Source organism: Acipenser ruthenus, chromosome 40, assembly GCF_902713425.1.
Source record: "Acipenser ruthenus chromosome 40, fAciRut3.2 maternal haplotype, whole genome shotgun sequence".
NCBI lineage: Eukaryota > Metazoa > Chordata > Actinopteri > Acipenseriformes > Acipenseridae > Acipenser > Acipenser ruthenus.
Window position 1 is genome coordinate 5,252,316 of NC_081228.1, and position 20,043 is coordinate 5,272,358.

The 20,043-nt window shown below is 43.3% G+C and overlaps 2 protein-coding genes across 4 annotated transcripts; both read left to right on the forward strand.

The window, feature by feature from the left end:
* The first annotated feature begins 552 nt into the window (after positions 1–552).
* On the forward strand, positions 553–9,094 carry LOC131708082 (etoposide-induced protein 2.4 homolog). Of its 2 annotated transcripts, none has more exons than XM_059010163.1 (11): positions 553–706; positions 2,497–2,630; positions 3,272–3,417; positions 3,995–4,055; positions 4,351–4,417; positions 4,672–4,796; positions 4,890–5,009; positions 5,462–5,573; positions 5,839–5,950; positions 6,153–6,227; positions 7,056–9,094. In XM_059010163.1, exons 2-11 carry the CDS (start codon positions 2,589–2,591, stop codon positions 7,207–7,209), a joined length of 1,014 nt encoding a protein of 337 aa, XP_058866146.1. In that variant the 5' UTR covers positions 553–706; positions 2,497–2,588; the 3' UTR covers positions 7,210–9,094. The 2 variants fall into 2 exon arrangements, with proteins under 2 accessions (XP_058866146.1, XP_058866147.1); XM_059010164.1 differs by lacking the exon at positions 553–706 and adding an exon at positions 1,033–1,168.
* A 723-nt stretch (positions 9,095–9,817) lies between these two features.
* On the forward strand, positions 9,818–19,615 carry LOC117397241 (dolichyl-diphosphooligosaccharide--protein glycosyltransferase subunit STT3A). 2 transcript variants are annotated; one of them, XM_034913228.2, is made up of 18 exons: positions 9,818–9,922; positions 11,292–11,413; positions 11,797–11,857; positions 12,215–12,336; positions 12,716–12,861; positions 13,003–13,093; positions 13,211–13,317; positions 13,930–14,094; positions 14,688–14,868; positions 14,945–15,100; positions 15,465–15,556; positions 15,770–15,925; positions 16,149–16,337; positions 17,006–17,122; positions 17,593–17,695; positions 18,088–18,276; positions 18,763–18,878; positions 19,247–19,615. In XM_034913228.2, exons 2-18 carry the CDS (start codon positions 11,326–11,328, stop codon positions 19,283–19,285), a joined length of 2,118 nt encoding a protein of 705 aa, XP_034769119.1. In that variant the 5' UTR covers positions 9,818–9,922; positions 11,292–11,325; the 3' UTR covers positions 19,286–19,615. The 2 variants fall into 2 exon arrangements, with proteins under 2 accessions (XP_034769119.1, XP_058866123.1); XM_059010140.1 differs by having other exon boundaries at positions 9,881–9,902.
* Positions 19,616–20,043: the final 428 nt, after the last annotated feature.

The window sequence follows — 20,043 nt, forward strand, 5'->3', positions numbered from 1 at the left end:
AGTACTGAATCTGCATGTGGTTCAGTGTTATCGCAAGGGTTTTGAGGCTGGGGGGCATTCAAGGTTGCAAGAACACAAAAGCATTTTGTTTCTGTGTTGTAAAGCTGGCCACCCGTTTGTCTATTTATACGTTTTCTCTCACTATTTGTCCCCCTCCTTAATATTTCTAATTAGGCTTCTCTCATATTTAGCTGTCCCTCTAATATTTAGTTTTCTCAGTTAGTTTACAAACAGGCTACGTGACTGACTGAGGTGAACACATATTAACCTAAAAGAAACGCTTCAAAACACTTCTGAAATTAGGAACCAATGACGGGTTCCATTGACAAGCTGGTAATTATTTCCACATTGTAATTATAACAATAAAAATATAATACTATATATTATTTAAAACACAAAAAAAGAAACTCGTATTTTTTTTAATACATTTCCCAGACACCTTCCTGCAACGAGTGTCTGTGACCAGCGCGGATCTGTGTTTGACGGGACTTGTAGTCCCGAGCTTCACTGCGTTTCACTGTCGTAACGCTGCATAGAACTACACATCCCAAAAACCCTCACTGTCAGGAGCGGGGCATGCGCATTACAGTATTGTAGCGGGCCTGGGAACCGGTGAGGGCTGGGCAAGTTTAAGTGCGAGAATAAAGGAGCGAAAAATAAGAATAAACGAGACAAAGTCAGGGGCACAGAGACGGGGTTACACGAGGTAAGGAAGGGGCGACAATCACATACTTTAGTGTTTCGTTTGTGCTTTCTGGTCTTGTGTTTTTCACAGAATCAGAAAGCTAAGGGCTAAGGAGTGGCGGGGCTTGCTGTTTACCACAACGATATACAGCTGATTACTGTGCCCCGCGTTGAGATGCAACTAGACTGAGACAGAAAGCAGATGAGGGGTACATTGACTTGGGAGAACTAGGGTAGTTATAGCGGTAATGGGATTGACTGGGGCTTTTGCACCGGGGGTAAATGGACTGGGAAGCTTTGATGATGATGATGACGATGACGTGCAGTACGTGTTATTGAATCCGACCAGGTGAACGATTCGCTAGTACTGCACATAACACCACTGTATAGGACTAGTGGTTCTGTATTGTAATTTTGTATGCTGAGTCTGTACCGTGTCACACCTGACTGTAACAATACTTCGAGGGCTTAGAACCAGATTGGCGTAAGTGACATTTTCATAATTTTACACGAGAGCAAAAATAAGATTTCGATTGTTTGTGTTCAGTTTTCATTTATCAGTGCATGCACAGTATCAATTTAATTTTAAGAACATTAAAGAGTGTAAAATATTTTTGAATTTGAAACTAAGAATAGCGCCAGAAATTTTGCTTAAAAGTTGGATTTTCCCTAACACACTGAAATGAATACCCATTGCAGTTAAGTGTGGTTTGCTTCACTAGTTCTATCCCAGACTTGTTTTTCTTCAATTTAATAACAATTAATAAATCAATATGTGTCTTTAAAATATAAATGTTCATATACAGTCATGTTTATTAAATTATTTAAATACTACTGTGAAATATAATTTGCAAGATTTTCTACAGTTGGCATGGTCTGGTTCTTATTCTGTAGTGGATTAATTGCATGAATCCTCAATTTAATTGTGTAAAATATCTACAAAAGTTAGATAATGTTTTACACAGCTTTATTTTACAGCTTTTTTCAGCCATTTTGACTCCTGCTGTCACTCAGCCATCCCACAATGCAACACTCAGTGTGCTAGTTCTGCCCTCCTGGCACTAAGTTTACCTAGATTTTGCAGTTGTGTCTTTATTACTTTCTCACTTTATTTAATGCATTTTGGCACTAGAAAGATGTCTCCAGGATCTTTCATTTGATATATAATGTGCCATTTTGACAAAAATGTCACTTAAGCCCCTCTGTTTCTGAGCCCTCGATTGTGGTTTTCTATTTTGGTTTCACGAGTTTGTATTTATTTATTTATTTTTACAGTACTGCACTGTTTATTTTATTTTTTGTCCTATAACCTTACACCCAACACATAACATACTGTATGTACACAAATAAAATAACACACTTTGCACTCCCCTTGATGCCCTGCACTGTAGGGAGCCTCAAGCGGGATCATAATTCTACTATGTGAAGCGCTTTTAATTTGTACAAAACATCATGCCACCACTTTCATGCAGTTCCCCTTTTGGATATTTTTCACTTCTCTGCTTCGCAGTGATATCTGCCACTTTGCTTGCACTTTTTTCACCCCATGAACTTCCACTCCACTCATTTACATGCTTGTTCGGTGAGCTACAAACCTCATTCGCTGACCTACAGAGCTACCCGTAAAAGCTGCACAGGGAGTGAATCTACAGTGTGGTGGCAAGCAGACTAGACTGGCTTCAAAAGTAAGGAAAATAGTCAGGTTCAAGGGAATATAGGGATGAACAGTTGTTGCACCTAGCAGATTTGCTCTGTATTGCGAATGGACTGGCAGGTATCCTAAACTGTTTGTGCCCTCTCCATCTCCCCCAGGTTCTGTGGCTTGCTTCCAGCCAACATGAGAGATTCCTGGACCCTCGGCTCCCCTTCCTTCTGTTGCTGATGACTTCAGGGCTGTGCTGGAAATGGCAGACAGTGTCAGAACCTTCCTCCACGATGTGGCGACGGTCAGTACCGGTAGAGTGTTGTTCTGGAAGCTTTTAAAGTAATGCAGGGATGGCAATAAGACTCCTGTTGCATAGCAGTTGGATCCATTCTCAGTTTATAGACACACCTGAGCTTCTTACCTATATGATTATCAAGTTCGTAGCAAAACCTGGAATGGGTGAAATGCTGTGCAATAGGAGTCTTATTTCCATCCCAGTGATGGGTTCAAATGTGAGGGTCAGAGCTCCACTAGTCAATGCACTGTCCTTAGAGACACTTCTAGTGTTGTTGTGCTGTGCACTGAAGCCCCTAAGTGCAGAAGCCCACGCAACACAAACATACTTCCCCACAGTCGTCCTTGAAGATTCTTTTCAGAAACAGTTTTTGCTGGAATTGTTAGTAAGCATGGAGCAGAAGCAACACTAGGGACTCATGCAGAACCCACCTGATTGCTTATTAAACAGGTTTGAAATTAAACAGGTAGTATAAAGTATCCCTTTAAACAGAGGAACCATCTGCCCCTGCAGTTCAGTCTAACATTTTATATATCAATAGCTACTGAGTAACATTGAATTATATTATTTTGGATAGGCGACTGTAACTTTGTTGTGTCTCTCAGCACTAACAGGATCTATCTCTCCCTCTCTGTCTCACTCTCCAGGGTATAAAGGACTCTATTTTAGGGATTAGAACGATCTCCAAGCTAGATGCTCGGATTCAGCAGAAAAGGGAAGAACAGAAGCGAAGGCGGGCGAGCGGGGCTCTGGCACAGCGGCGGGCACAGAGCGAGGACCGCAAGCAGGAGAGGTGGGTGAGATTGTACCCAGGCCTGGCATCAGCACTGTGCCATCTCAGCCTGGAGGGCCTACAACATGAAATGTCTTCTCTAATACGAGTCATACAGTATCTGCTCCTTGGATTGTAGGGCAATAGGACATAACGCTTTGCATGTGTCACTTCAGCTGTGTCACTGATTTACATTTATAGTAAGGCAGAAGCACATGCCATTATGAATTCCTTGTTTGTTTTTTCTTTCAAGTACCAATGGAAATGTAATACTTGTGGTTGGCAATAAGACTCCCATTGTATAGCAGTTTGATCCATTCCTGGTTTTACTGTTTAGTAAGACACACCTGAGTTTGTTACCTATACACATTGCAGCTAATCAAGGCTGTATTAAAACCTGGAATGGGTGAAACTGATATGCAATACGAGTCTTATTTCCATCCCTGCTTTGCATGTGTCACTTTGTCACTGATTTGTCTACCGTTTTCAAGTAAAGTGTAAGCATATGCAATTATAAATTCCTTGTTTTGTATGAGTGGAGATGTAATACCTGTGGTTGCTTCAGTTAAGGATATAATGTTTTTGGTATCTGTTGCAGTGAACCAAAGCTGGCAAGCCGAATCGTACAATGCTGTGCATGGAACGGAGGCGTGTTCTGGGTAATGTCATATTTATATACAGCACAGACTTGAGCTGAGTGGAAAAGTATTGTCCCTGGGGTCAGAGAGGAATACCTAAAAGATGAGGGCATTCTGAGCTATTGTTCTAGGGTTCTAGCAGCAAGTACAAACATGCCTTTCCTTATAAATGCCAGCCAAGTGTTTTTGCAATACAGATATTTTCATGGGCTTAAAAGGCAACTGGCTTTGTAAAAGTATCATATTTAAAAACTGTATGGGGCTCTACAAATGAAAGTGTTCTGCTTTAGATCAGCCCATTTTTTTTCTCTTGCAGCTCAGTCTGTTCCTCTTCTATCGCGTGTTTATCCCACTGCTTCAGACTCTCACAGCTAGAATTATTGGTAAGTGGAAGTCAAACACTGGCATTTTGAAACTGACTGTAAAGTTCTAAGTGTAAAAAGTTGTCGGGATGTTAACAATGATAAGAGAAGTGACAAGCACGTGATTTGCACAGTTGTAGCAACACGTGGGGATGTGTAACGCTGTACCCCATTACTTCCTCTTTAAAGCCATGTACCCCAGCAGTAGAGATGTATTGCATGCTTGACTGTAATGTGTCTCGCGTTAATGCCGTGTTTGTCCAATGCCTCTGCAGGTGACCCCTCTCTGCATGGCGATGTGTGGTCCTGGCTGGAGTTCATCTTGACCTCTGTGTTCAGCGCTCTCTGGGTCTTGCCCCTCTTTGTTCTCAGTAAAATCGTCAATGCCATTTGGTTCCAGGTAAGGTAAGAGGCTGGGAGAGCTTCGGCATGTTGCTGAGGAAGCTGAACTGGGGGGTCCCTGAGCACCCTGTCCTCTCTCTTTCTGTTCCAGGACATTGCAGACCTTGTGTTTGAAGTTTCAGGGAGAAAGGCTCAGCCCTTCCCCAGTGTCAGTAAGATCATCGCTGACATGCTGTTTAACCTGCTGCTGCAAGCTCTCTTCCTCATTCAGGTAACTGCTCGGGCCGTTGTTTCGCAGGCTGTGCTTACCTGTGCCTGCTGAGACTGCGTCGTGTGTCACAGGATGCAACATCGTCTAGCAACGAGTGAACACCAAAAGCATGTGTGACACAAACGCATGAGATACTGTAGTCACATTTCTGGAAGCTCTTGAATGACTAATACCAGGGATGGAAATAAGACTCCTTTTGTGTTGCAGTTTCACCCATTCCAGGTTTTACTACTAGCTTGATTAGCCACAGTGTATAGGTAACAAGCTCACGTGTGTCTGATTAAACACAGTAAAACCAGGAATGGATCGAACATCTGTGTAATGGGAGTCTTATTTCCACCCTTTGAATTGTAGCAAATGTCTGGTTTTGTATTGATCTCCAGGAGACTGTAACACTACTCGCAGCTCAGTGCTCCAAACCCTTGCCTTTGGTTGTTTTTTTTTCCTTACAGGGTATGATCGTCAGCCTTTTCCCCATCGATGTCATTGGTCAGATGATCAGCCTGCTCCACATGTCGCTTCTCTATTCCCTCTACTGCTTTGAGTACCGCTGGTTCAACCATGGTATGTGCTTCCTGTTAATCCGGTCGAATTATACACTGTCCAGATATCACACAGTGGAAGCTGGGGATACGATAATTGATTTTTGGGGGCCCTTTTGTATAAGGAGACCTCTGTACAGTAGGCTTGTCTTTGTGTGGATGAAAAAGAATGCATACTACAGTGACACGGTTCCTGGGTGGAGAGAGTGTCAGGGTGGTGTTCTGTATTGTAATGTGAATGGAATGCATACTCAGTGCAATCTTGCCTTCCCCCTGCTGCTGCGCAGGTGTTGAGATGCACCAGCGACTCTCTAATATTGAGCGAAACTGGCCCTATTACTTTGGCTTCGGGCTGCCCATGGCTCTGCTGACTGCTCTGCCCTCCTCCTACATCATCAGGTATGTCTGCGAGGAATCGGGGGGGGGGGGGTCCTGTAGTCCTTCAATACAGCAAGGTTGCATCCCTCGTTACAGTTCTGAAAGATGTATGGTTTTCTGAAATGCCTTTTTATTCTGCTTCAGATAACCGCGCAGCAAGGACAAACCTTTCCTTTTTTTTTCTAGTTTTAATAATAAACCCCGCTGTGCTTTCTCTCCCCAGTGGCTGCCTGTTCTCAATCCTATTCCCACTCTTCATCATCAGTGCGAACGAGGCTAAGACTCCTGTTAAACTCTAGTGAGTATCGCAGTGCCTGTTCTTTCTTCTGTGCCTGTCAGCCCCACTTTTCTGTTTTAGTTCTGCTCAAGGCTGCCTAGTTCCATGGAGCAAAGTAATAGATGAAAAGTTCTGCAACTAATTCACAGAACATCATCTCATGTGGATGCGGACCTGGGGTCAGTCACAATTGTAATCGTGCAGTTCGTAATTCATTGCAATTACAGTGTAATTGTAATTGAATCGTGACACACCTGTGCAATTGTGATTCTACCATATCACTGATTCGTTACAGTTCAATTCCGCATTTATTTCTCATTCGATCATCATTCTTGCATTTTCAACCACGTTTGGTGACCCCATTGGTCACATTTCTGTATTTGTACCTGTGATTATTGCTCGCTTATTTAGAATACACAGAGTAAACATGTTAGTGTGGAGTTTAATGTAATTGGAATTTATAATTGGAATTAGTGTAACTAATTTTATTTGAACACTATAGCATTGTAATTGCAATTTCTGCAAACAACATCTAATGCTATATGTAAAGCACAATTAAATTACTGCCTTAAAAAGTTTCTAAATGAATTACAAAACTAGACCTATGATATACATTACTGTCGGCTTACTACAGTGACTTTTAAACAATGCTTTGTTATCATACTATTATGCTATTTTATGTAATAGTTATCACTGAAGGTGTAGGTTGGGTTGTGGGTTTAGATTTTACATGTGTGAATTGTCATTACATATTTGAGAATATGTTTGTATTATAAGATTGCCTGTATGTTTAAAAATAACATTTAAAAAGACTTATTCAGTGTGAACGTCTCTCTGTTTCCTCCTCAGCCACTTTCAGCTGCGTCTCTTCTCTGTGGTTGTGCTGATCAGTAACAAGCTGTTCCACAAGACTATGCACCTGCAGTCCTCCCTCACTGCCTCTGTGTCCAGCGAGAGACTACCCTCCCCCCACGCCTCTCCTGCTAGACAGCGCCCCCAGTGAGCCTGCCCAGACTGAGCTGCTCTTCCAGACTGACGTGACCCCCCCTGCCCTCGCCCCGACAACCCTGACAGGGGGTGGGGGGGGGTCCTGGCGGCTGTGTGTCGCCCAAAGACATTATACAGAACCTGGCAGCAAACGGGTTCAAACCTGTCAAGGGTTTATACATGGATTTAGTTGTATTTTATTTTTTGGATTTGGGGGGGATTGGGGTGTACCCAAGTTTTTTGGGTACATTTTATATGGTCCTATGTGATTTTTATTTATATATATATATATATATATATATATATATAAAAAATCTATCATACTTTGTATGTGAACCATGTTTTATAGCATTTGTGACTGCCCTGTGCCTGAGACCTGTATTGTTTGTTTGTTTGTTTGTACACATACTGTGCCATTTGCAGATTTAAAAGACAATGCATGCTTTTTTTCATTTTCATGCTCCAAACAGGTTCAGCAGAGTTTAGTTTGGCGTGTCCTCAGTTACGTTCATCAGAGGAACGTACATTTATTGAAGATGGACACACCACTATTGCTGTTAAGCCTGATTGTGATAAAACATAGACAAAGATGTACACACACGGGCTAAAGCATTATGAGTCACTGCCTAGGGGAGAGACGCGGAGGGCAAACACAGAAGCAGGTCTTTCCTTTGAGATTACCAGGACAGTTTCTTGTTCATGATGGAAAGTTTTTAAAACAGTGTGGACTGTAATTCCAAAGGACAAACCTGCTTCTATAAACTGAAATATAAAGGGGAGTGAGACCTACTGTGAAGGAATCTGAAGGAGTCTATTTCTGTGTAGCTGGAGAGGCGATCTGAATTTTGGGGGCGGGGGTCTGACAGCTGTTTCATGTAGACAGTGTATCCAGGATAGTAAACAGGCACATTCTCAAACAGCATCAACCATTGTGTTTTGAAGTCTGATGCTGTAGCCTCAAACAGTCCTATTAAATTAACAAAGGGTAAACTGATTTATTTGTGGTTATGACTTGGGGTGATCATTTACAGTCCTGCTAAAATAGCTTCAGTGGTACTCTAGAAGCATGAGAGCCTGGATCAGCCTTCTGCACTGCACTGAAATGCAGACTAGAGATGACAGTGTGCTTTGAAGCACTGCCTGCCCAATCAGAAAGGGCTCATGATAATAAACATTCTCAGATGGGTGAGCTGCCTGCGTGCAATATGTAAGCACGAGTTCTGGGCTGCTTGGCTGTTAAGACGGTGGTGTAAAATCAAATGGCACCACGGTTGAAGGGAGTATAAGATCAGTGATCGATTCCTAGACCTGGTGTGAGTTTTGCATTTAAGGAGGACTGTGTGGCTGGTGATAGCAAACGTGGTTTTTAAATTCCCGTTTGGGTAGGAAAAAGAACCGGTTTTTATACACGTGCCTTCATTACAATGCAACTCTTTATGGTACAGAGCTAGTTATAAGGCAGTGGTTCCTACAATAGCGATTGACTTGCAGTGGATCACACACACTGTATACTGAAGCGCAGCCTCTTAACTACATGGCTATAGAGGGTTGTGAACGTGGGAACACTGTGCTCCATAGCTCCTGAAATTAAGATGGGAGATATTCCCCCTGTGAGACCAAGCCAAGCAGCCCTGTCCTTCTGCCCCAAGCCATACTGAGGGACTAAGAAGTGAGTTTGATTCTGTACGTTGTATATCCTTATATATGTTTAGTAACAGGCTGTATGTGTTGAAGGGTGATACCTCAGACAGTTTGGCCCTTGTAAACGGGGTGTATTTGATAAATGTATTTACTGATTGTGAAAGATGCATACAGAGACAGGTATGCTAGTTGATCATTGTGAAGTTTTGTAAAAGTATTATGCATTTCTTTCAATAAACTATCAGCACACACACACAAAAGTGTTTAAGTGACTAATTATCTGTGTGCAGAATTTGCAAGCAGACCTAAAACAGTGCAGTATCATTTGCCATAGAAGCATTCAGTTGACCAAAATTATCTGGCTGCTACCAATTTAAATGATGCAAACAGTTTTAAAGACTAGATAAAAATGAATGTAGCCCTTTTTTAAATGATTGTATCGTTACCAGTAGTACCAGTAGGGTTTGTCAATTTTAGTGTATTGAAGATGGCAGTAGCCCCTTGTATCACTTGTGAGATGGTGATGTTTGACACTGGTCAAAGTTTAATTATTTCTTTTAATTTTATGATCACATAAACACACCTGTGTTGAATAAAATGAACTGGACTATCAACACAACAGTGTTCTACAAAGCAAAGCACAAAGTAGGCTAAACTATAGCCGTGTAGAAAACAAAACAAAGATTTACAAACAAAACCATATTTGTCAATGCTTATGCAGTGTATCTCTATTCTGAGCCGTGCTGTACTTATGTCGTCACGGGGTGTAATTCGTCATCCAGCCTGTGGGTGTCGCCACAAAACCCTCGGACCCGGATGCTGATCCTTCCGCTGTTGCTCAGAATGGGACACGTCACTGCTGGAGCGGCAGAGAAACGTGATAGCACTCACCAGCCCGCCTCCTTTGTGTATAATGGACAGACGCATTGACAAATCACGGAATGTCTAGCGTCCCGGTGGGAGACTGATAGCCAATGGACTGCAGCTCCGGATTGAGTGGGCAGGACGTGGCCGTAGCGAAGGTTAGGATGCGCGGAAGTGTGCGTGTGTAGCTGGAGCCGCGGAGGAGTGAGTGGATTTTATTGAAGGTAGTCTAATTAATACAACTAATTAATATTTACAGAAGGAAACGATAGAGACGTCAGTATTCAGCATGTCGCAACATTATTTGCAGTTTAAATATTCGCAGTGATTTGGAGTCCTGTGTGTTTACGTTTCTTTGCACGGTTTATTATCGTTTTCTTGTTAGTTTGCAATTGCTGTTTATTTACATTTCAATATTTTCCATTGAAATGAGTCTCCTGTCAGTGTTTACTGTGTTAGCTGTATTCGGGGGAATTGATTTAAAATCGCCGCGCAGTTTTATAATGAAAGTATTGAGTGTGGTGTTTGGTTAAACACTGACACGGTAAACTTTTTTGCTCTGGATAATCATTGGGATACAATTCTGATAATGCCGCAACTAGACACACAATTGTGAAATGCTTTCAACTAGACAGACACTCACATTACTGAAATATGTGTAGATTTACTAGACGTCACCGTCCCAGTTGCAAGGTAGCTTCGCTTTATGGCAGAGCCGTTACAGTAACAGTTTTTTTTGTGCGTTGTGTATCTCTCTTTGAAATGGGTGTAAACGTGTCCTTAAATCTCAGCAGTGATTTCATACCCTATAATTACAAACGTGCGTCTCCCACCTTTATATATAAGCCCACAAGTGTAACACGGTCCAGTCTTGGCGCCTACTGGTCATAAACTATTATTATACGTGTCATTTAAAAATGCCACTGATTATTTTTATTCTAGTACTGTACTTTTTAAAGTCGATATTATTAAACTATATAACAATATGCATGTACGTATGCTTATTCATGCATTTTCCAGACTCAAATGAGAGGCTTACTCTTGTCTTTTAAAAAGTATAGTGAAGGTTTTACCATTAACGTCAATTGTCAGAAACCTTTTTCACTGCACCTCTTAGCATTGTGCACTTAAACGTTTCATGTCAAATGTGTTTTCTTCACATTGAAAAAATAAAGTATACAGCAAGTCCTTCACATTGGTCTTTGCTTTTGTTATTCACTCGGTCCATTATGGATAAGAGCGCCACTCTGATCTTGTTGAAAACCGTTTATAAAAACCTAGTTTTACTTTACCGCTGAGCTTAACCCATTAAGTGCCATTGTCCTCATATGAGGACAGGCTACTTTTGTAAAACAATTTTGCATTTTTAACTACCTGTTGACATTTTCTCTTTAACAATGCTATGATAACTTGCTCTAATTTTATTAAACACAAAAGTCTACATGTGTCAGATTACATAAATGCAGCTTGTGTTGTGCTTTTTTTTTCAAAGCAAAATTAATGTGGTACTGAATGGGTTAAATTGGACAGGTTGAAGAAAGGTCTGCTTTGTTAATTCCTGCCTCTGCAGCTCTGACTGTTTCTTCCTCCCAGGTGTTTAGGTTTAGTTGCCCCTCCCCATCTCAAGATGATGAAGTTGGGGTTCCTCCGGTTGTCCTACGAGAAGCAGGACACACTCCTCAAGCTGCTCATCTTATCCATGGCAGCAGTGCTGTGTGAGTATCCTGCACAAACACACCTCTACCTGCACAGCACAAAATGCACAACTCTCAGTTCTTCCAAAAAATAGTTTCCATCAACTGGAGCCGCAGCTTCTTGCTGTCGTGCTCCTCGTTTGTGGAATTCCGGTTGACATCAGGCAGGTTGAAACATTGGATTCTTTTAAGTCTAAATTTGAAAACATGCTTTTTCGAATGTGCTTTTATATAACTGGTTGTCGCTGGAGTGTGTTGTACACATCAGCTCTCTTGTTTTGTTTTTAACTTTGTATAGCGCTCTGGGATGGCATGAAGGTGTACAATATAAAAATACATTTGTGTTGTATCTGTATTATTGCTGTGCTAGTTATTAATGTCCTCAACTCCCTGTCTTTTGACAGCGTTCTCCACCCGTCTGTTCTCTGTACTGAGGTTTGAGAGTGTTATCCATGAATTTGACCCGTGAGTACACCTTTTTTTTTGTCACCAACAATTTAATAAGGAAAATAGAGAGCTCAGTGTTTCACAACAGCAAAACTTATGTTAATTTATTCCAGGGGTGGGCAACCCTGGTCCTGGAGACCCACAATCCTGCAGGTTTTCTGGGTATCTTTAAATCATCAATGGCTAAAGACCTGGAAAACACGTTAATGTTGATCAATTAAGAAAATAATCGGTTCAAGTAACTGAAAACCAGAAGACCCTGCGTCTCTCCAGGACCGTGGTTGGCCACCCCTGATTTAATCCTTTGTTCATGCAAATATGTTGCCCAAGAGATGCTGTGTGATACACAGGTAAATCACAGGTGTGTCTTCCCAGGTACTTCAACTACCGCACCACCCGCTTCCTGACTGAGGAGGGTTTCTACAAGTTCCACAACTGGTTTGATGACAGGGCCTGGTACCCACTGGGGAGGATCATCGGGGGAACCATCTACCCAGGTGTGCAAGGACTGTCAGGGTGATCGGACATGCTCACTGTAGAGCTTATATAACATTAGACAGCTAGCCAGTAACGGCACAAGGTGCATATACAAAGATGGAAGTAAGACTCCTGTTGCTTAGCAGTTTGATCCAGTCCTGGTTTTACTATGAGTTTAATAAGAAACACCTGAGCTTGTTACCTGTACACTGTGACTAATCAAGCTCATAGTGAAACCTGGACTGGGTGAAGTTGCAATGCAATAGGAGTCTTGTGTCCATCCCTGGTATGCTGCGTAAACTGAGGTCAGTTCAAAGTGATCAGAAACACACACCGATTCTGAGCGTGTTAAGTTTAAAACCCTGGCGCGAGACGCATCGTTTTCTTTCTTTCCTGCAGGGTTGATGGTCACGTCCGCAGCTTTGTACCACGTTCTGCACTACTTCCACATCACCATCGATATCCGCAACGTGTGCGTGTTCCTCGCTCCTCTCTTCTCCTCCTTTACTGTCATCGTCACCTACCATCTCACCAAGGAGCTTAAGGTAAGGAGAATGGCAGCGTATTAAGAGTATAACACTTAGACTACTACAATGCACAGCTTGTAGTCCACTTCACTGCATCCAAACCTAAGAGAACCTTAACAGCTGCCCTTGTATGCATTTTTTTTTTTCTCTTCCCTTAAGGATGCAGGAGCTGGGCTCCTAGCAGGGGCCATGATCGCCGTGGTACCTGGCTACATATCTCGATCTGTCGCCGGATCCTATGACAACGAAGGTGTGTTTTTATTATGAAACGTCTCAGTACTTTTCCTACGCATCAAAAATGCCTACAGACTAAAACTGTCAAGGCCAGTGGGCGTGGCTAATGTTTCATATTATTTAACACACACAGGTATTGCGATATTCTGTATGCTGCTCACCTACTACATGTGGATCAAAGCTGTGAAGACTGGCTCCATCTGCTGGTCTTCTCTGTGCGCACTGGCATATTTCTACATGGTAAGTCAACGGTTATTAAGTTTCTAACCTGTCATCGCGTTGTAATGAAACCAATTCTGATGTCTGGAAATGAGTGTGCCCAATACAAATTGCTATGTTCGTAAGTTTCCATTCATTGATTGCAATATTCAAAGTTACACATAGCCCAAACGTTATCATTAGACACAACAATGGAGCACCTAGTTATAAACATAAATCAGATACTGATCAGTTGCCTAATGTTCGGGGAGAAAGCTCAGGTACAGCGATGGTGGTTAGGAGAGGATTCAGGTAGCTTTTCTCACTAGCACCTAGTGCCTGTCTTAAATATCTTGCCTAACTGTGTGTGTGTGTGAAGCTGAACTTTGTGAACTCTGCTTTCCTAACAATGTCTAAACACTATCGATGTCATGGTGCGAGTTACAATGTTTTTTCCAGACACCGAACATAGGTTTCTACACAAGGTCAAATGTACTCCACTTTATCAATTCCTTGTTCCTCTGTGTCTTGGGTTGTAGAAAAAAAACCTTGCAGCTGAGCTTGAGTACAGTGTTCTCCCAGTCTGACCCCCACAGCGTCTGATTTATTCATTGGAGTAAGCGGTTTCACCATGTGCCTTGCTGTACTCTACAGGTGTCGTCCTGGGGAGGCTACGTGTTTCTCATCAATCTGATCCCCTTGCACGTGCTGGTGCTGATGCTGACAGGACGATTCTCCCACCGAATCTACGTGTCCTACTGCACTGTGTACTGCCTGGGCACCGTCCTGTCCATGCAGATCTCCTTCGTCGGTTTTCAGGTACCTTCCTATTATTATTTTGTTTATTTAGCAGACGCTTTTATCCAAGGCGACTTACAGAGACCAGGGTGTGTGAACTATGCATCAGCTGCAGAGTCACTTACAATTACGTCTCACCCGAAAGACAGAGCACAAGGAGGTTAAGTGACTTGCTCAGGGTCACACAATGAGTCAGTGGCTGAGGTGGGATTTGAACCGGGGACCTCCTGGTTGCAAGCCATTTTCTTTAACCACTGGACCACACAGCCTTCCTACTACCTCTCGCTGTCCAAGATGGGGCTTTGTAGCAGGCGTGTTAACCTTTTTGAGCCTTTGATATTGATTTGAGTTGGGATCTCAAATGTCCTGTTCTTTACCCAGTCTTGGTAAGGCCAGGGATGGAAGTAAGACTCCTATTGCATGGCAGTTTCAGCCATTCCAGGTTTTGCTAAGAGTTAGATTAGCCACAGTGTACAGTTAACAAGCTCAGCTGTGTCTTACTAAACCCAGGAATGGATCAAACTGCTATGCAAGGGGAGTTTTATTTTCTTCCCAGTAAGATTGATGGACCTTCAGTAGCGTCACTCTCTCTCTTCCTCTCCTGTTTCCCCCAGCCGGTGTTATCCTCCGAACACATGGCTGCTTTCGGCGTGTTTGGGCTGTGTCAGATCCATGCCTTTGTGGATTACCTGCGCAGCAAGCTGAACCCCCAGCAGTTCGAGGTCCTGTTCAAGAGCATCATCTCCCTGGTGGGCTTCGTCCTGCTGTCCGTGGGCACTGTTCTCATGTTGACAGGTAAGGGGAGCCCTGGTTCGCTTGCATGGGTAGCCACTGTGGAGCGGATTGTTGATTTCTGATTTTTTTTTTGCAGGTAAAATCTCTCCCTGGACTGGCCGTTTCTACTCTCTTCTGGATCCCTCTTATGCCAAGAACAACATCCCCATCATCGCCTCTGTCTCTGAGCATCAGCCCACCACCTGGTCCTCCTACTACTTCGACCTGCAGCTGCTTGTCTTCATGTTCCCAGGTACACAGCTGGAACTGTCTCCCCCCTGCCACCTCGCCGGAGCCTCCTTTAAAGTGTGTGGACTAGCCAGCCACTGTAATGGAAACTAGGCTCCCGTTTATTTAACAGCTTGATCCGATCCTGGTTTCGCTAATAAAACACACCTTGTTGCCAATATGCTGTGGCTAATCAAGCTCGTATTAAAACCTGGAATAGGTGACGCAAGTATGCAAAAGAAGTCTTATTTTCATCCCTGGTATAGATACACAGTATAAATATAGACAGTACTTGGTAGTAATCCCAGTAACACAAAAACACAATGAGGTCGTCACTGATGTACGTTCTTGAAATTCTTAATCCTGTTCTTTTTTTGTCGTCGTCACAGTGGGTCTGTATTACTGCTTCAATAACCTCTCTGATGCCAGGATATTCATCATCATGTATGGAGTCACCAGCATGTATTTCTCAGCTGTCATGGTAAGTGATCATTCGGATCTAAATCCTAGACATTATTTTTAGATGCTTGTAGATATCTTGCAGTCAGCTGTGCAGTTTAGTGGCATTTAACCACGTGAGTCCCAGATCCAGAATCTGCGTTTTGTGGCACGTTGCAAAGTACAAGAATAGAAGCGAAGTCGAGGCACGGTTAGCTCCTGTCACTGCGTAGTGTAACCCTCTGTCTCCCCACAGGTGCGTCTGATGCTGGTTCTGGCCCCTGTCATGTGTATCCTCTCCGGGATTGGTGTCTCGCAGGTTCTCACCACCTACATGAAGAACTTGGACATCAGCCGGCCTGACAAGAAGGCGAAGAAGCAGCAAGACTCCACCTACCCAATCAAGAACGAGGTGAGCTGAAAATCCTCCCCTTATAAAAGTGTACCATTTTGTTAAAACATTTTTTTATGCACCCTGAAAAACAACGCAGATTTAAAACATATTGTGTTCCTGCTTAAAACGGAAGCAATGCTGGGGTCAGTTACTGTGCTCAGCCTGTGTGCCTACCCCAGGTGTTGCATGGTGTTTTGAATCTGTGCACTAAGCGTGTTTGTGTGTGTGTGTGTGTGCGCAGGTAGCCAGTGGCATGATCTTGGTCATGACGTTCTTCCTCATCACCTACACCTTCCACTCCACATGGGTGACCAGTGAGGCCTACTCCTCCCCCTCCATCGTCCTGTCGGCCCGCGGGGGCGACGGCAGCCGCATCATCTTCGATGATTTCAGGGAGGCTTATTACTGGCTGAGGCACAACACCCCAGAGGTCAGGATCCGTTGTGTGTTTCAGGGGACGGGGGGTGGGGTCTGTTCCTGAGTTTCAATTCCAATGCCTTTTTCAAATCCGTTTCTTTTGAAGGACTTGGAGTTTATATTTTAGAGACATTGATAATTGTTCAACTGCTTTCGTTTGAAGCCAGTTTAATTGACAGTGACTTAAATTTAAGTAAATTGTTGCCACTGTGAGAAGCTCATTTTAACAGAATACTGCTGATTTGTAATTCTGATCAGTGATGTGTTGGAATTGATTAAAAGGAAATAGGAAATGGCAATTCATTTTAAAAAGGAATTGGAATTGACCCCAGCCTTGATTGTGTATCGATTGAATGGTGACATTTTCTTTCATGGTGCATGGTGTCATAGTAGAGGTACCATGACACAAGCCCACAAGCACAGCATAGCTCGTTGTGGTTCTTGAATGAAGAATAAATGTGTGTTATACTGTAGTTGGTATTGATACATACTCTCCCTAACCCCTACGTGTTTTGTCTTTGAACAGGATTAAATGATCCCTTTGTTCTTCTGTATCCTACAAGTAGCACCCCAGAAGCATCACGTGTATCGTGATCTGCTTCTCCTGATGCTTATTGAACCGTGACATTACTGTATCGATGCACCCCTCATGCAGGCTCTGTGTGTGCTGTTTTCTTTCAGGATGCAAAGGTGATGTCGTGGTGGGATTATGGTTATCAGATCACAGCCATGGCCAATCGAACGATCCTGGTGGACAACAACACGTGGAATAACACACACATATCTAGAGTGGGACAGGTGTGTCACTCACTCATTCAGTAGTTTTATTATCAGAATGGGAATGCAGGGATGGAAATAAGACTCCTATTGCGTAGCAGTTCACCTACTCCAGGTTTTAATACAAGCTTGTTCAGCCACAGTGTATAGGTAACAAACTCCAGGTGTGTCTTATTAAACTCCAAGTAAAACCAGGAATGGATCAAACACCAATACAATGGGAGTCTTATTTCCATTCCTGGCATGAACATCACCATTATATCTGGTGATGTTGAGATTTGGCCCAATTCAACAGTTTGTAACTTATGTTTAAAACATTCCTGGTACATTGCTGGCCTACTGTTTACTAATTCACGCTTTATGGAATACAAAACCTAATCATATGGCTGATATGTAGTCTGTTTTTGAACTTGAACTTTTTGTTAATGTCTTACCTTGGTAGCTTTCTGTGAAATACAAAACCTCCATAAAGGAAATCTTTGTTCATGCAGGCTATGGCATCGACGGAGGAGAAGGCTTACGAGATCATGAGGGAGCTGGATGTGAGCTATGTGTTGGTCATCTTTGGGGGACTGACCGGATACTCTTCCGATGGTAAACTGATTCATTTCATTTTCATCCGATTTTAGGTACTCCTTCATTCATGCTGTAATGTATGACCGATGGCTTTCCTGACAGAATGACGCAGACAAAACCAGTTCATGATGATCAAATGATATTTTATTCAACCCATCAACGCTCGCAATCATTTCCTTAAGATATACAGGGATGGACAAAAAGGTCTGAGCTTGTAGCGATTCAAAGTGGGAGAGGGATTCCCTTTGCTTTTAATTTCGATTTTTAATTCTTCAGAAACTATGCAACACCAGGTTTTAAGAGAAGACAAACCGACAGATTTTCTTGATTAATTTCGAGGTGGCTCCATTGCCATGTCTGTGCTGCTTCTCCCATGACTGCCTGTCTGTTTGTGTTCTCTCCTCTGCTAGACATTAACAAGTTCCTGTGGATGGTGCGGATTGGGGGCAGCACGGACACGGGGCGGCACATCAAGGAGCATGACTACTACACCCCCACTGGGGAGTTCCGAGTCGACAGGGAGGGCTCCCCCGTCCTGCTCAACTGCCTGATGTACAAGATGTGTTACTACCGGTTCGGACAGGTCTACACAGAGGCCAGTGAGTGTCCAGTTTAATCAGCTCTTTATACTGCGACTCTAGTGTCGTCTACCTGAACACTGCTGGTTATAAAGTTTCGGTCTGTTCCACAGCCCAGAAGTGTTTGGGTGCAGCCCTGCTTGGTGCTTTGCTTAATAATCCTACGTTTGAATGCGCAATAATTTGTGTAAGACACGTTCTGGATAGTTAACACAGCACAGTTAGCTATGTGAAATGAAATCGCCTGACATCTGTTGCAAACTAAACTAATTTGGGGGGGGGGGGGGGTATCTGTGCTACTGGTCCAGAAAACTTGCTGTAGTGAAGTTGTCTGTCCTATAATGTGCCTTGTTCCAATACAGAATGCAATGTGCTAATTGACCCTCGGAAGGTTATGTGTGGATTTCCTAGTGTTTCTGTGTATGAAGATACAAGCTCTCGTTCTTGGAGCTGATTTGCTGTGCCTCTCACGCCCCCCCCCCCCCCCCCCCCCCCCCCCTCCCACAGAGCGCCCCCCCGGCTATGACAGGGTGCGGAATGCCGAGATCGGGAACAAGGATTTTGAGCTGGACGTGCTGGAAGAGGCGTACACCACAGAGCACTGGCTGGTCAGGATATACAAGGTGGGAGAGAGCGCGTGACACACCAGCCTTCACGAGTCTGTTCTGTTCAGGATCCAAGGAGACGATACGTCTGCCTCGCAGAAACTCCATCCATATGAACCTGCCCACGAGCCTGACTGTAGTAGAGTTAAGATGTTTCATTTGGATCGAATGTCAAGTACAAATTGTATCGCAAAAGCACTTCGTGCTTTTCCAAACACTCGTATGGCGACGCAGGTAGAAACGTCCAACTCTGCTTCGTACACTAGCATTAGAGTTCATGTTGTGGGGGGCAATGTTTCGTAATTCGGGGGAAGGCAGAATCCAGGCCAACCCTTTCTCAGAAGTGAGTGTTGTATGTTTCTGACGGTTCTCTCCTCTCTCTGTAGGTGAAGGACCTAGACAATCGTGGCCTGTCCCGGACATAAACCTGCCTGCTGCTCCTTTACTACTCACACCCGCAGCACACAGCACTGAAGCCCTTCACCTGTGACACACACAAATCCAGACCAATGTGTTTCTTTTTTTATATATACTTAAGTTTGTAATTGCAGGAAGAGATTTGATTTTTTTTTGTTTACTGTGGAATCGCGGAAATGAATGAAGGGAGGTGGGGGGGGGGGGGGGAGAGAGAAAGGGGCAACAGAAAAGTGCAAAGTGTCCAATCTGGTGTGAATCACTGCCTGAGTGACCAAATCGACAGTTCTTGTGGCTTAAGCTTTTACATCGATCAAAATAAAAGGAGAAAATGGGGGAAACTGTCTTTTTTTCTGTTTGTATAAATGAACATTTGAATCCCTTTGCTACTACAGAGAGACCAGGTACAAACTGTTTCATATTCGATAGGGGCTGACATGGAACTGGTAAGCTTGTAATTGCATTGAGTTGGTTAGTAGGAGTGTAAATACTGTATTTGTGAGAATTATGCAGCGCATGTGTTTATCCCCAGAACAGAAACAGCACTTGCAGACAGTGCCCTGCTTCCCACAAGTTGTACACGACAGCGAGGAAAGAGCCTGTTTTGTTGCCAGGGTGAGGGAGTAGTTTAGTCTCAGCGTGAATCCAAGCTTTTGGTATTGCTCTAAAACTACAGACTGAAGAGTCCTCTGATTCCAGACATTGTTTTGTTTTATGGGTAAATCTGTCTTTCCCTTCAAACTTGCCATTGCATTCTCTCCTACCCTCA

Bases quoted from the DNA above. Each gene is read 5' to 3' on its own strand.
- LOC131708082 (XM_059010163.1), top strand. From the start codon at position 2,589: ATGGCAGACAGTGTCAGAACCTTCCTCCACGATGTGGCGACG. The intron at 4,418-4,671 runs GTAAGTGGAAGT...ATGCCTCTGCAG, and splicing joins TCTCACAGCTAGAATTATTG to GTGACCCCTCTCTGCATGGC. The intron at 4,797-4,889 runs GTAAGGTAAGAG...TTTCTGTTCCAG, and splicing joins TCAATGCCATTTGGTTCCAG to GACATTGCAGACCTTGTGTT.
- LOC117397241 (XM_034913228.2), top strand. From the start codon at position 11,326: ATGATGAAGTTGGGGTTCCTCCGGTTGTCCTACGAGAAGCAGGACACA. The intron at 11,858-12,214 runs GTGAGTACACCT...GTGTCTTCCCAG, and splicing joins GTTATCCATGAATTTGACCC to GTACTTCAACTACCGCACCA. The intron at 13,094-13,210 runs GTGTGTTTTTAT...TAACACACACAG, and splicing joins CGGATCCTATGACAACGAAG to GTATTGCGATATTCTGTATG.